Source organism: Prionailurus bengalensis, chromosome B1 (assembly GCF_016509475.1).
Source record: "Prionailurus bengalensis isolate Pbe53 chromosome B1, Fcat_Pben_1.1_paternal_pri, whole genome shotgun sequence".
NCBI lineage: Eukaryota > Metazoa > Chordata > Mammalia > Carnivora > Felidae > Prionailurus > Prionailurus bengalensis.
This window is the reverse complement of record NC_057344.1, coordinates 7094598-7108867: the sequence shown is the minus strand read 5'-3', so window position 1 is coordinate 7108867 and position 14270 is coordinate 7094598. Positions and strand designations below refer to the sequence as shown.

General features: G+C 42.6%; 1 protein-coding gene across 6 annotated transcripts in view; it reads left to right on the top strand.

Annotated features, from left to right (window-relative positions):
• LOC122470277 (zinc finger protein 705A-like) overlaps nucleotides 1-14270 on the top strand; it is a 30544-nt gene that overhangs the window by 14639 nt on the left and 1635 nt on the right. For 3 of the 6 annotated variants that reach the window (XM_043557712.1, XM_043557746.1, XM_043557736.1), the window contains exons 4-7: nucleotides 10688-10773; nucleotides 12506-12632; nucleotides 13349-13447; nucleotides 13893-13975. In XM_043557712.1, the coding sequence (XP_043413647.1) occupies nucleotides 10762-10773; nucleotides 12506-12632; nucleotides 13349-13447; nucleotides 13893-13975 (321 nt within the window). In that variant the 5' untranslated portion in view covers nucleotides 10688-10761. Of the gene's footprint in view, nucleotides 1-9685; nucleotides 9696-10072; nucleotides 10110-10687; nucleotides 10774-12505; nucleotides 12633-13348; nucleotides 13448-13892; nucleotides 13976-14270 lie in introns of all 6 variants that reach the window. The other 3 variants (XM_043557755.1, XM_043557720.1, XM_043557727.1) reach the window with 2 other exon arrangements.

Genomic DNA, 14270 nt, shown 5'->3' with positions numbered 1-14270 from the left:
CAGAGTGATTATTGAAATGTATGAATTTAGTGCCATTGTGTTACCTGCAGAGTTGGTGTTTCTGGTGATGTTCTCTGGTCCTTTGCAGTCTTTGTTGCTTTGGTCTTTTTTTTTTTTTTTTTTTTTTTTTTTTCTTTTTCTTTTTCCCTCCAAAGAGTTCCCTTTAAAATTTCTTGCAGGGCTAGTTTAGTGGTCACATACTCCTTTAGTTTTTGTTTGGGAAACTCTTTATCTCTCCTCCTATTTTGAATGACAGCCTAACTAAATAAAGAATTCTTGGTTGCATATGTGCCCCATTCAGTACATTGAACATTTCCTTCCACTCCTTTCTGGCCTGCCCTTTTTCTGTGGACAGATATGCTGCAAATCTGATCTGTCTTCCCTTGTAGGCTAAGGACTTTTTTTTTCCCTTGCTGCTTTCATGATTCTTATCTTTGTGTTTGTGATTTTTGACTTGACTTTTATGCCGTGGTGACGATTGGCTTTTGTTGAATCTAATGGGAGTTCTCTGTGCTTTTTGGATGTTGATATCTGTGTCCTTCCCCAGATTATGGAAGTTTTCAGCTATAATTTGTTCAAAGAAACTTCCTGCCTTTCTTTCTCTCTCTTCATCTTCTGGGACTCTTATGATGCGAATACATTTTTAGTAAGTCACTGAGTTCCTGAAATCTGCCTTTGTGGTCCATGATCGTTTTTACCGTCTTCTTTTCAGCTTCATTATTTTCCATAATTTTATCTTCTGTATCACTGATTTGCTCCTCTGCTTTGTCTATCCTCATTTTTATGCCCTCCATTTGGGATTGTATCTCGGTTACAGCATTTTTAGTTTGGGCATGACTAGATTTTAGTTCTTTTATGTCTGCAGTAAGGTATTCTCTAGTGTCTTCTATGCTTTTTTCAAGCACAGCTAATATCCTTATAATTGTTGTTTTAAGTTCTAGTTCAGACAATTTACTTATATATGCATTGATTAAAATATCTGGCTGTCCTTTCTTCCTGTTCTTTCTTTTGAAGTGAATTCCTCGTCTTGTCATTTTGGAGAGAAAGAAAAATAAAGCAAAATAAAAGAAAAGTAAAAATAGAAGACAAAAAAAAAATCTAAAAAATACATGAAGTTAGATCCTAGGTGTGTTCTGATCTGCTTGTTACAAGAAGCTTGATAGGAAAAAGGAAGAAAGAAAAGAAAAATCTAATAAAAATATATCCAAAAATAAACAATTTAAAAATGATAAAATAAAAAATAAGATTAAAATGCTCTTTTTGTATCAAAAAATAAAAAGAAACAAAGACAAAAACAAAAACAAACAGAAAAACCTAGGATGCTTTTATGCTAGATATTTTTTCCTCTAGAGCTGAAGCTTTGCGCCAGTCTGATTCATAGACTTGGTGTGGGCTAGGTGTTTCTGCTGGTCTTCTGGGGAAGGGGCCTGCTGCTCTGATTTTCAGGTACAATTGCTCTCCTGGAGATGTGCCTTCAGGGTGCTGGGGGGGGCAGGACTTGGTATAGCAGCTCCGTCCTCCACTTGGTGGCGCTGTTTAGCTCACCGAGGTGGATCAAGCTGGTGGGTGCGGGAGAAAATGGTTTCTCTCTCCCCATTCTCTTGTTCTCTCAACTCAGGAGTAGGAAGTGTACACCACCCCTCTTCAATAAGCCCTCACAGACGCGCAGCGATGCCACCTGTGTCCCGGTTTCCGTCATATCCCCACCTTCACCCCGTGTCCAACCTGTCCACCTGCCAAATGGTGCAGCACTGCCGTGTTTTAAATCAGGTGCGGCTGTGTTTCAAAACCCCATACTTCAGAGACGCCCACAGCACAGACCTGCACTGATCTGGGGACAGTCACGATGACTTGCGGCTGGTGGTGCCAGTTTGTCACAGAAGACAGCCACGGGATCATGTAGTGGATCAGAATTTATTGTAAATCACAACACACAGCTGGCGCCCGGGTTTGCATACCTCTCCTGGCTTCTTTGTTTGGGATGTTGCCTGCTGGGTCCTGTGTCCATTGAGAGGCCGAATCACCTCTCCCAGATGCACTCCAAGCAGCCGAACCGCTTCTCCCCATGTGATCCTGGGGATCCTCAGGCCGCCCGCCATTGGGGCTCAGCTCTGCTCTCTCACTGCTTAGCTCCCCAGGTGCGAATCTGGAAATGTCACAGACCTCCGAAACTTAGGAATATGCGCTCCACTGTTTCTGGAAAACTGGTGGTGTTGTAACCCTGTCCTTGTCTGAGGTTTTGGGGAGTAATTTTCTTGAGCAGTCCCTTGCAGTGTTTTCCCTCTTACATGCCCCCCCCTCTTTTTCTCTCCGTCTCCCTCCTCTCCCTCCCCTCCCTACTCCCACTGAGACCAGGGCTCCTTTCCCTGGGGAGCACCTGCAGCTCTTTTCTCCCACGAATTCTATGCAGTTCCTTCCTTCCATGGGTCATTTTTCTGGTTTTTAGATGTGCAGGTTTGTTCTCTGAGAGTTATGATTGCTTTCTTGGGTGTTCAGAATGATTTGATGTTTATCTGGCTGTGTTCCAGGGAGGATGCATGCTTAGGGCCTCCCCACTCCTCCACCATTTTACTCCATCAATTTCTGTATTTTCTTAAGACAATAGATTTTTGAACTCCTAAGGTATTATCGTAACAGCAGTATTGGCGCAGTGATTTTTATTTATTGAAAATAAGATAATAGCAAGAACAAAATTCACATCTACTTAATTTGATCAAGGAAATTTGCTTTTCACAGAAATAACAGGCACAAAAGAAAAGTATAAATGCTGATGTATGTTTTAAAACAATTTTACGAAACCAAATTTAAAAGTTGTATTTTTATTGAGCTCTCTAGAGAATGTTCAAGCATTTATATGTACTTGTCCGTAGCATATGCTTTCTGGATGAAAAGTCATCGCTATGTAATAATATTTTACTTAAATCTTTCTGTATCTAAAAACAAAGCCCAAGAATTTCCATGGTAAAACAGTTAGGAGAATCTGTTTACCCAGCATTCGCTCTACAGCTGTCCCAGATAGAACTGCCTCATCATATGCACACAGGCAGCTGCACAGACTACGGACATGGGGGTCTCCAGTTTAATACTATAGTATGGCAGGACTGTCTACAGACACGGACGGCAGATAATTCATCAGCTGGTGCCTAAATGAGATACCTCCCCCCACCTCCCAGCCACTTTCTGAGGACCAGTTGGACACCAGCCCTGGGCCAGCCCTGTGGATCCCAGGAAGACCTTCAACCTTAAGTCTCTTCAGCTATTTCTTGTGGAGGTTGATACTGAAGTCAGTTTGCAAAACCAAGCTGTGAATTAGAGGAGGAAAAAACCCCCACAAATTCCCCAAAGAGGACTTGCCATCAGCGCAGAGGGGGGGTATTCCACTGGGACGTAAGACCCCAGGATCCTGAGCCTGCGCTCTGGAGTGGAGCCTTCGTCGTCCATAAATTAGTCCCATCCCTTTGCGTTTCGTTTGAAGGTTAAGAGTGTTGTTTCTGGTAGAAGGGTGGAAGGCGAGAATAGTGCTGCCAAAGCACTAAGGTTTGGTCCTGTGTTGATAGATCTAAAACAGAAGGCTTTGTTTATATGAATTGTTCTCTCACTACTTTTAACATGCATCATATCTCTCCATATCCCATACAGTTTATGGGGACCCGGGGACAATAATGAGCCAAGCCAAGTGTTTTTGCTGTCCTCAGCTCACACAGCTCTGAGAAGGAGACAGTGAAGGTGGCAGTTGCAGGGAGGTGTCCTAAATGCCCTCCTGGGATAATGGGGAGGTTTGGCACCAACATTAGACTGAATGTTCAGGGAAGGGGATCCCATCTCCCAAAGGGGTATGATATTTAATCAGATTCTTAAAGGGGAAGTTCAAGAATGCCAAGTGGGGGATGGGAAGGAAGTTCTAGTAAAAGGGCTGTGCACGGTGAGACAGTAAAGCCAGCTGGCCGGTGGCCCGTGAATGAGACAAGTGCCTGTGAGGCAGATGATTTCAGTTCAACCAGGGATGAGTGAGTGATGAATCTGGCCGTGTCTGATGGTGACCTGAATCCATATTAAGAATCTGTCTTTAGCTTATTGGCCACTGTGTCACATTTTCAGGGTTCTACTCCTACATCAGGATCCCTGGTGTACTTGTCAAAATGCAGACTCCCAGTGTCCACCCCAGACCAAAGGGAAGACTGTGACTGGTGTTAGTCAGGAGCCCCATAAGTTTGGTGCTCATGTCGGGCTATTGTCTTCCTCACTGCTGCACTGTGGCTATTTAATTTTTTTTAATTGTGCTCAGAAAGTGGTATCATGGCATTGTCAGCACTTTGTAGAATATAAGGTAGTTTGTTTCTTTACCGCTTCCTCTCTGTTAACAGTTCACTGTTATTTACTGGGCTCTATGTCTATAGAAGATCAGTCTATCTGGAAGACCATGAAAAAAGACAAATACACGTGGGAGACGCCAGATGTAAAAACATGGGCTCAGGGAGCTGTGGACAGTGGTTCACATTTGGATCCAAAACCCTCTGCGCCCCGTACTCCTGCCTACTTAGCTGCAGCTGGCCTTTACTGCTCCCGATACAAGTAATTACAGCAGTGACTCAGTGTGAAAACGTTACACTCATTAACCCATTTTTACCTCTCAATAGTCCTATGAGGGAGTAAAGGCCATCTCAATTTAAACATCACCCAGCATGTGGGGGAGCCTGGCTGGGGCCCCAGCGGGCTGAGACCAGAGCCTTGGCCCTTGACCTCTGAACAGTTTGGCTCCAGCAGGACCTGGTTCGACGTTCTTTTGGCCTTAGGACACTAGCTTTTCATGGTGATGATAATGCCAGTGATACTGATGACAAGGATGAAAATGACAATTTTTTCTAAATCAAATGCTTGTATTTAAAATGTATATTGCATGATTTTTCTTCAAAAACAATCTGTTCTTTTGGATCTCGAGATTTCCGTGTATCTTAAGATATGTCCTACTTCTTTGAAACTTATTTTCAAAAACAAAGCACATCCTATTTATAGTAAAATAAGTAATGAAGCTACGTTATTTATTCTAGAAAGCCTTATTAATACTTTGAAGCTTGTAGGGTTTTACAGTTGTTAGGCATCAATCAACTGAATCTGATGAAGAGACCTATGCTGATTTGTTTTTCTATTTCCTGAAAGTAAAATATACACACTCTAGGTAGCCAAATATATATTTTAAGCTCAAATGTTTCGTTTATTTGGAGTCACCAGGATGCTCACAGCCTGAGAGATGTCACATGATGAGTCCTCTTGAAAATAAAGAGCAGCATACAGCTCTCGCTTTAGCTTCTCTCCAGTGTTGCCTGTAACAACCCAAATCCACAAGATGGATGAAGATTGCTTTTGAGACCTTTAGAAGGATGACGAGTTAAACTATGTAATCTGTTGGTGAAACAGACAACTATATCAGTGAAACACAACAGGGAGCCCAGAAGTATACCCACACAAATACAGTCAACTGATACTTGACAAAGAAATATAATGGAGAACAAAAGCATTTTCAACAGTGAGGGCAGGTAATAACTGAAATTCATATACCAAAAAAAAAAAAAAATCTAGACACAGACATTATACTCCTAAAAACTTATCTCAAATATAAAACACAAGACTATACAACTCCCAAAGGAAAAAAATCAAGGTGACCTTGAGTTTGGCAATGACATTTTGGCTACAACATCAAAGGCATGATCCATGAAAGAACTGATAAGTTGAACTTGATTAAAATTAAGTACTTCTGCTTCAATACTGAAGAAAATGAGAAGACAGAGCCACAAGCTGGGAGAAAATATTTCCAAAACACACATCTGATAAAGGACTTAACCATAATATAAGATATTCCTAAAACTCAACAATAAGAAAATGACCAACTCCATTCAATAATTGGCAAAAGTGGGGTGCCTGGGTGGCTCAGTTGGTTAAGCATCCGATTTCAGCTCAGTTCATGATCTCACGGCTCTTGAGTTTGAGTCCCATATCAGGCTCTGTGCTGACAGCTCAGATACTGGAGCTGCTTCAGATTCTGTGTCTCTCTCTCTCTGACCCTCCCCCCCAGTTGCTCTCTGTCTCTCTCTCAAAATAAACGTTAAAAGGGGGGGGGGGAATCAAAAGATCTGAACAGCCATCTCACCAAAGAAGATAGAAAATAAGCATATGAAAGTATGCTCAACATCATGTCATTAGGGAAATACAAATTAAAATAAAAACGAGAGTACCACTGCATGCCATTAGAATTCTAGGGGAAAATCCAAAATACCAACACCACCAAATGCTGGTAAAGATACACAGCAACAGGAACTCTCCTTCATTGCTGGTAGGAATGCAAACTGGTACAGCTGCTTTGGAAGATAGTGGGAGGTTTTTTTTTTTTTTTTTTTTTTTTTTACAAAACTAAACAAACTCTTACCATGTGATCCAGCAGTCATGTTTCTTGTTTATCCAAATGAGTTGGAATACGTAGGTCCACACAAAAACCTACACGTGGTTGTTTTAGAACGGCTTTATTTGTAATTGCCAAAACTTGGAAGGAACCAAGTTCCTTCCTTCAGTAGGTGATGGATAACTAAACCGTAGTATAGCCAAACTGTAGAAATTATTCAGTGGTAAAAAGAAATGAGCTTTTAAGCCAGTGAAAATGGAGGAGGTTTAAATGCCTGTTACTAAGTAAAAGAAACCAATCTGAAAAAGACATACTGTATGATCCCAACTATATGGCATTCTGGAAAAGGTAAAACTATGAAGACAGTAAAACAATCAGTGGTGGCCAGGGATTGGGTGGTGGGCAGGGATAAATAGGCAGAGTACAGGATTTTTAGGCCAGTGAAAATCTGATGATACTGTAACAGTGGATACATGTCATTGTATATTTTTCAAAACCAGTAGAATTTACAACACCAAGAGTGAACGCTAGTATAAAACTAAGGACTTTGGGTGATGATGATGTATCACTGTAGGTTCATCAGTTGTGACAAATGTAGCACTCTGGTGGTATATTGATAGTGGGGAAGGCCATTCTTTTGTGGGGACAGGAGGTATATGGGAACTGTCTGTATCTTATGCTCAGTTTGCAGTGAACCTAACATGAGTCTAAAAAGTATTGTTAGAAACAAAAAAAAAGCATCATCTTTTTTTCCGTAACTGCATCTATATGATTTACCTAATTAGAAAAAAAAGGCATGCCTCAATTAGATTTATATTGACTGTCATCCAGACTGGCCAGGGTATGTCTTTTGGTTTACGTTACTGATGACGTTGTCAACTGCTTATAAAGACGGATCACCATCGCAAGAGCGATCTGTCTAGAACTAGAAAGAAACTCTGAGGGTCTTTGTGTGGTGGCTGCATCCTCAAAGAGTTGGCTTTGTTAGCTTTTCCATCTGTTTGGGTCTGGGGAAGTACTGGAGAGAATTTATACCAGAAAAGACTGACTCCTGTATTTCAGAGAGGAATTTATAATCAGAAAATGATGGTTTATCTGACCACAGGCATTTGGGGGGAGGTTTCCTTACTGTGGGCATAGAATTTCTCTGTCTTCATAATTCAGATGTAACGATCAGAGGGGGACTTGCCTAACTCTACCATTCATAGGTGCATTTTTCCTCATTTAGACCATTGAGAGGACAGCATAAGTAAATATATAACAACAATTTCATGAGTGACCTGAAAGGGCAGTAGTTCTGTTTAAGTCAAGGCGGAGGGCAAGGGAGAGGCTTACTCTGGTTGGAGTTTAGTGAAAGTGTCTCTGTATAATTGAGATGCAGACTGAAACTGGAGGAGGAGGAGTATGGGGCAGGACGTTCGTTGATGGAGGTGGAAATGAAGAATGACACCAGTGGCCAGTTTAGAAATAATAGCAGTGTGTTTGTCGGATGGATGAAGGCATTTACAATACCAACACTCAGATGGAGCCATTAGCTAAGATTCAGACAGAGGAGGAATACATTTGATGTTTCGAGTGGTGGAGTTACTGTCCTGGGAAATATTTCATTTTAGGTGTATGTACGTTTGCAGGCAGAGGTGATCATTCAGAAATGGAATCCAGACAAGAAATTGGTTACTTTCAATTTAGGGACAGCAACAGAAAAAATGTGGAGCAGTTGAAGAAATGCGTGAGCCTATGAGGACATGGTATAAAAGGAGAGCAGGAGCTCACGTGAAGTCTCGAGGCATTCTGACAGGATTGAGGAATTCTTTGCAGAGGACATGTGAGAAGGACCGATTGTAGAGGAGACTTAAAGTGTCAGGTAACGGCAGCAAGATGTTCAGAAAAGGAGGTCAGGGTTTAACTCCTCCTCATTTCCATGTAAGGATTTATTTATGGAGACAGTGATATTAACAACGTGTACTTACAAAGCAATCATTGGTGGTCTTTGGAAGTCAGAGGGAGGGGACGACGTGAGTGAGGGACACCAGCACTTCCGGTTCGGCTCTGAAGGGAGGATGGAAGGCCAGGGGCCAGAGAGAAAATCCGTCCAGAGGAGATTTTTGCTTCAAGTTACGAGAGAGATAATGAGCGTCAATGAGGAGATAGGTGATTGTGGAGAGATGGACATGTTTTGGGGAAAGGAGAGTTCATAATATAGTTCTGAACAAAACAGGAGAAAGGAATTCAGTTGGACACACTGCACTTAGAGGCAACAGGACTTCAATTTGATAGAAAAAAATAGCCAGTGGACATGAATGTAGGACTTGTGGGGAAAACTGAGGCAGAATGTCACTGTATGTAAATTCATCTCTATTATAGGTTGAATTTTGTGTTCTCAAAAGTCAAATGTTGAAGTCCCAACGCTAAGAATGTATTTGGAGATTGGGCCTCACAAGTGGTAACTAAGGGAAAATGAGGTCAGTGGGGCGGGCTCGGAGTCTGTTTGACTGGTGTCTTTGCAAGAAGAGGGACTGATGTCACCGATGTGTGCCAAGCAAGAGTGTGGAGACACAGGGAGAGGACGGCTGTGAGCACGCTGGGTGGGGAGGCCTTGGTCTCGTGCAGCGGCCAGATTCATGAGAAAATACACTTCTGTTGTTTAAGCCCCTCGGTTGGCGGTACTGTGTTACAGCAGCCTGAGCAAACCAACACAGTATTGTAGTAGGGAAGAATCCCGTCTTTTGAAAGGGGAGAACGTGTAGATTGAAGAGCCTGCAGATTTGAAGTATTTATGGAGCGTGGAAGAATGATTCACTTCTCCAAGGTAGAGATGCCAGACACATTTGAAAAGCCCTAGGAGTGGTGGTGCTGGTGTTAGGCAGGGATCGGCTTCTTTGCCACGTGGGTCACATTTGGCCACAGAAAAGGCAGGCGCACGGAAGTCACCTGCTGTCGGTTCCCGCGCACAGAGACCTGAGTGTGGGGTGTGTTTCTTGAAAAAGTAGGAAGAGGACGTTGTAGTAACAGCGGAGGGCTTCTCATTAAGTCAGAACCGACATGATTTTCCAGGTTAAACCCAGGCATGGGGTGTGATTCTTAAGGAATTTGAGCATGGGAGACAGGCAGAGCAAGATTAAAATACAGAAATTGTTTTGAACCTCTTCTCTTCAGGTCTTTTGTTAAATTAGTAAATCAATTAAAATCACCAGTTTATTGTGAAGATTAAATAAGTGGATCATGTAAATATCCAAGCAGAGTCACATTTGATACAAATTTCCTTTTTTTCCCTCTTTTTCTGGACCCCAGGTACAAATGGGTGAGTTACCCTGTTTTTGCTTATGACACATTGTCGTCATTTTCCCATGAAATACATTTAATTATTATTGGTATTTTAGGGGAGAATTTACAGTTTATAAATGGCTTTCTCTGTCTTTCACACACATTTGTGTATATACGTAAATGTGCATGTATGTATACGTGTATGTGTGTGTGTGATGCAGGATAGTACAGCTAATGAAGACTCATATAGAATCGGATTTCAAGGCCTTGTGCTACCACTTAGCTAAAATAATCGAAGAGTAGCTAGATATCCTCCTGAACCCCAGCCATTCCAAGTTACCCGAATGACCTGGAGGGTTGGGACAGTACATAACAGGAACGCTCTGACTCCTATACTCCTCCTTTCTGATGCAGGGGAGCAGACTGAGTGCCACTGATCTCTCCAAATGGAGTAAGTCCTTGAATTGAGTAATCCTATCATAAACTTAGTTTTTTTGACATCCACATCTGCGGGGGGAGCGCAGATCGCAGAGGTGGAGTTGAGGGAGAGCAGAAAGGCAATGTGGCTCCAGAAGGTTGCCATGGATGCTGGACAACCACTGCTTGTGTAGGAGAATAAGGAAATCTGAGAAAGTCGAGTATTTACCTCCAGATGGAAATCAAACTCGACATGCGGCCGAAGTCCAGGATCCCCACGCTCTGGAGTCACAGAGGGAACTGAAGAACTCTGGATGCCGTGGGCTGATTGCCATATACACTCAATACTTTCAGTGGTCTTATCCTGAGACATCTATATTTGTATTTTTTTTTGGGGGGGGGGGGTGTTTTTTTTAGCAACTGTAGTCAGTCTTCTTAACTCTAGACCACGGGAGAGGAGGCGAGTCCTCTGCATTTCTTGTAGAGCGCGCTGCAGGTTGGTGGGGCTGGGTGGGGAGTGTCACATCCAGGTGAAGGTTTGGGGCTTCATGACAGTTTAGACTAGACATTATGTGCAGGACCGCATCTCATGGCTTCTTTCTCCGTCCTCAGCTTTGCCTGCTTAGTGCTTGGACTGCCAGTGAGCGAGGACCCAGAGAAAGACACCTGCATCTGGGTTATTGACAATGCAGCCACTGGTGAGTGGGGATCGCCTCTTTCCGCTTACACCCTTGTGCCATCTGACGGGAGGGATTTTCCCATTGGCACGGATGTTCCAGGTGCAGTCAGGAAGTATTCAGGGATTTGAGCTCCAGTGAAATCTCCCCAGGACTCTGGGATGGTTCTAATGGGTCAGGAACTCCTCAGTAACTAATAACCTTTCTACCTCACACTAGTTTACTCTCGCCTCCATTACGCTTAGGTATTTACAGAAAAGAAGAAAAGTTTTTTTCTCTTAGTCCATATCCTTACTGGGAAATGATTCACTCACTAATCACGCTGTTAGCTATAATGGTCCTTTGTAAAGGGTTGTGATGAAGAGATGAGCCAGGAGGGCAACACTGTAGTCCAATAGGGAGGTGGGTTCTGACAGTCCAGTGTTACAGGTCCTGGTTGGGGTCTTTGGGTGCGAAAGGAGCACGAGAAAGGTTTAGGCCAGAAAAGGCATGAAGGGTCACTCATTCTGTCCAGTTTTAAAGTTTTGATAGAGTGTATTTGTACTTTTGGAAACTTCTTAAAAAGAGAACTTTTCACTATCATTCATGTTCCCAGTCACACATTTTGCCTTACTGTAATTAATTAACGTTTTAAGAAAATATTCTTAGCTGCAATTAGTGTATAGGGAGTATTATTTCCATAACTGTGGCTATATACTCAGGACAAGGGAGTAGAGTACAATTTAAGATCCTGCAGAAACTTTTTAAGAATTAAATAAACCAAAACCAGTCAAGAGACTTCTGTTATCCTTTAGCAGAAGGACCAGATAGGAGACGGTGATAACTGTGTCTGAGGTCCCAGAGAAGATTGGGATTGGGAGTCCTTGTGGCACAGGACTGTCCCCCGGCACAGCCGTCTCAGAGGTCCCTGGCTTTGCTGCTGAGCCTTCTGACCTTGTCCTTTATTATGAACATCTGCATCCCATAGAGATGAGCGAGACAACACTATTTTTACCAAGTTCTTTATGAAACCTGTTCATTTTTGAAGAATGCTAGAGATGGTTTCAAGGTTCTTGGGACAATGTAAGGAGTAATAGGCAAATGGCTTATAGTTAATACACGTTTACTTAGGAAGAACTTCGTACATTAGTTTATCAAGTCTTTCAGTACTCGTAACAGTTTACTAAATGTTTACCTATGGGAATGGCGTCATGGTTTAAAGAGACAGGTCACGGTTATTGTTTGCCTTACAGTGCGTCGGTAAAGTTACTTGAAATTACCAGAAAGTGAGTTTTAGTTATTAATTTTCAAGTGCCACATATCAGAAACCATCATTACCAGTTTTTATTTTAGACTTTGTCTTTATTTTACGTATTTACTTTTGTAAGTAGGCTTCACACCCAGTGTGGGGCTTGAACTCACAATCCAGAGGTCAAGAGTCACCTGCTGTACTGACCGAGCCAGCCAGGAGCCCCTAGAAATACCAGTTGTTGTTGTTTTTTTTAAAGTTCCAGGTAATATTATGTCACGCTTCACGTGATACCCCCTTATAAAGAAGTCTTATTGCTTCAGACTGGATGTATCTCTGTGATGAATCTGAAAGGCAGCTGCCCATTCGGTACTGAGAATGAGCTGACGGAACCCCACGTTCAGTTTGATCTTTCGACACACCTGGCGCCTCCGCCCCCTTCCTCAGAGCTGTCAGCTCAACCCTCCTACTCTGGACGCCTGTTGGGAGTGCTCGGTCTAAACCGGAATATCCATGATGTTTCAGGAATCAGTGACATTTGAAGATGTAGCTGTAGACTTCACCCAGGAAGAGTGGGCCCTGCTGGACGCATCCCAGCGAAAGCTGTTCAGAGATGTGATGCTGGAAAATATACGTCATCTGGTCTCCCTGGGTGAGCCTGCCAGTACGTGTGTATCTGTATGCACGTATACGTATACAGATGGGTGGGTCGGGAGGTAGTCAGTCCCTCCGTCCACAGGAATCTGGAATAGCTTCGACATACCCACTCCACACTCTTCCCTGAATCTTTCATAGACCTTCCTGGAAAAATAAGTTATTTCTTTGTATTTTGCTCCATCTAGTTTGTCACCCCACTAGAATGTAATCTTAGCCACAATTTAATGTCTTTGTTGCTACTCAGTCTCTAACACAAAGAGAACTGGGAACTCAGTATTTCTGAATGTAGAAATAAGCTGATTAAACATTGTCTAAATAATTATTCTGCTCTAGTCACTGTGGCAAGAGTTGAAAGCAGACTAATGAAAACAATAGAACTTGGTTATTCTTGTAGAGCTTATGTTTGTTGGTGTCTGTTTGAAAATAATATTCAACCCACTCTGGAGATATTCAGCATGTAATGCAGACTGACTGGCGTTCTTTGAGCTTGGGCATGGACATCAGCATCCAGAGGTCTTCACTGTTGTGAACACACTGTCTGGATGTCAGTGTTCTTTTCTATTCAAGTGGTGCCTGGGGTGAACTTCAGTGTTGTCCTTGTCCTTCCGCAGTAGCCTGTCCTGGACTTGATGATAATTACTAGCTTCGGGGAAGGAGAGGACTTTTATCAGCACAGAATTCAAAATCCATGTACCTTTTTTCAATGACCAGGGTACCAACATTGCCAGTCAGATGTGATTTTCCAGCTGGAGCAGCAGGGAGAAGAGCTGTGGGCTGAAGGAAGCGGATCTCTCCAAGGCCAGGGTCCAGGTGAGCCGCAGGGACCTGTGCTTAGTAGGCGACGTGCCTGCTCAGTAGGGAGCATGTTCCTGGAAATGCCGGCTGAAGGTCTTGTCCAGTGAGGGATGCTTCCTAAAATGCGAGGAAGGACACTGGGGCAGAATTCTTCAGTTACCATTATTCCTCGCATGTGACAGGCACGGTTCATGTTTCCTCCTGCCACTGTCTTTTTTTGGCTTTAGGGAGAGCATATTCATGTGCTTATCACAGTTAAATTTTCACGCAGTAACTCACACTGCCTACCCAACTTCTCTCCCTTAGAATTTTTTTATAATTCAATTTGAAATCTTCACTTGCCAATTACTTAGTATTCCTGGAGTATTCCTTCCCTTGATTTATTTGCCCCCATCAAAGTCAACATTTTCATTCCCCTAATGCCATTCGAAATATTTGTGTTTTTTTTCAATTGTTTTAGGTGGGGAAAGTGCCCTTAAAGAACAAGACATGATTGCCCCACAGCGTATCAGCAGCAAGGACACATCTACGGTCATGCCAGAGGTGAGTTCCAGGGGTAGTCACCCAGCTCACTCAAAGACCTGGAAATAGAATGTTAGTAATTGAGCACAATAGCCTAATTTACATTAAATTGGGATTAAGCCTTTTTTATTTGAGCAAAAGGTTTAATGAATCTGAGCTCAAATCCATAACCTGAGAATCTTTAAGAAAAGGTTTTTAAACATTGATCAGAAGTTCATAAACACTGATCTTATGCCTAGTCTTTGAAACATGTTAAGGTCTCCAAAATCAGGTAATAAGCTCTGCAGTTGGGATGCTACAAAAGGGAAAATCTTCA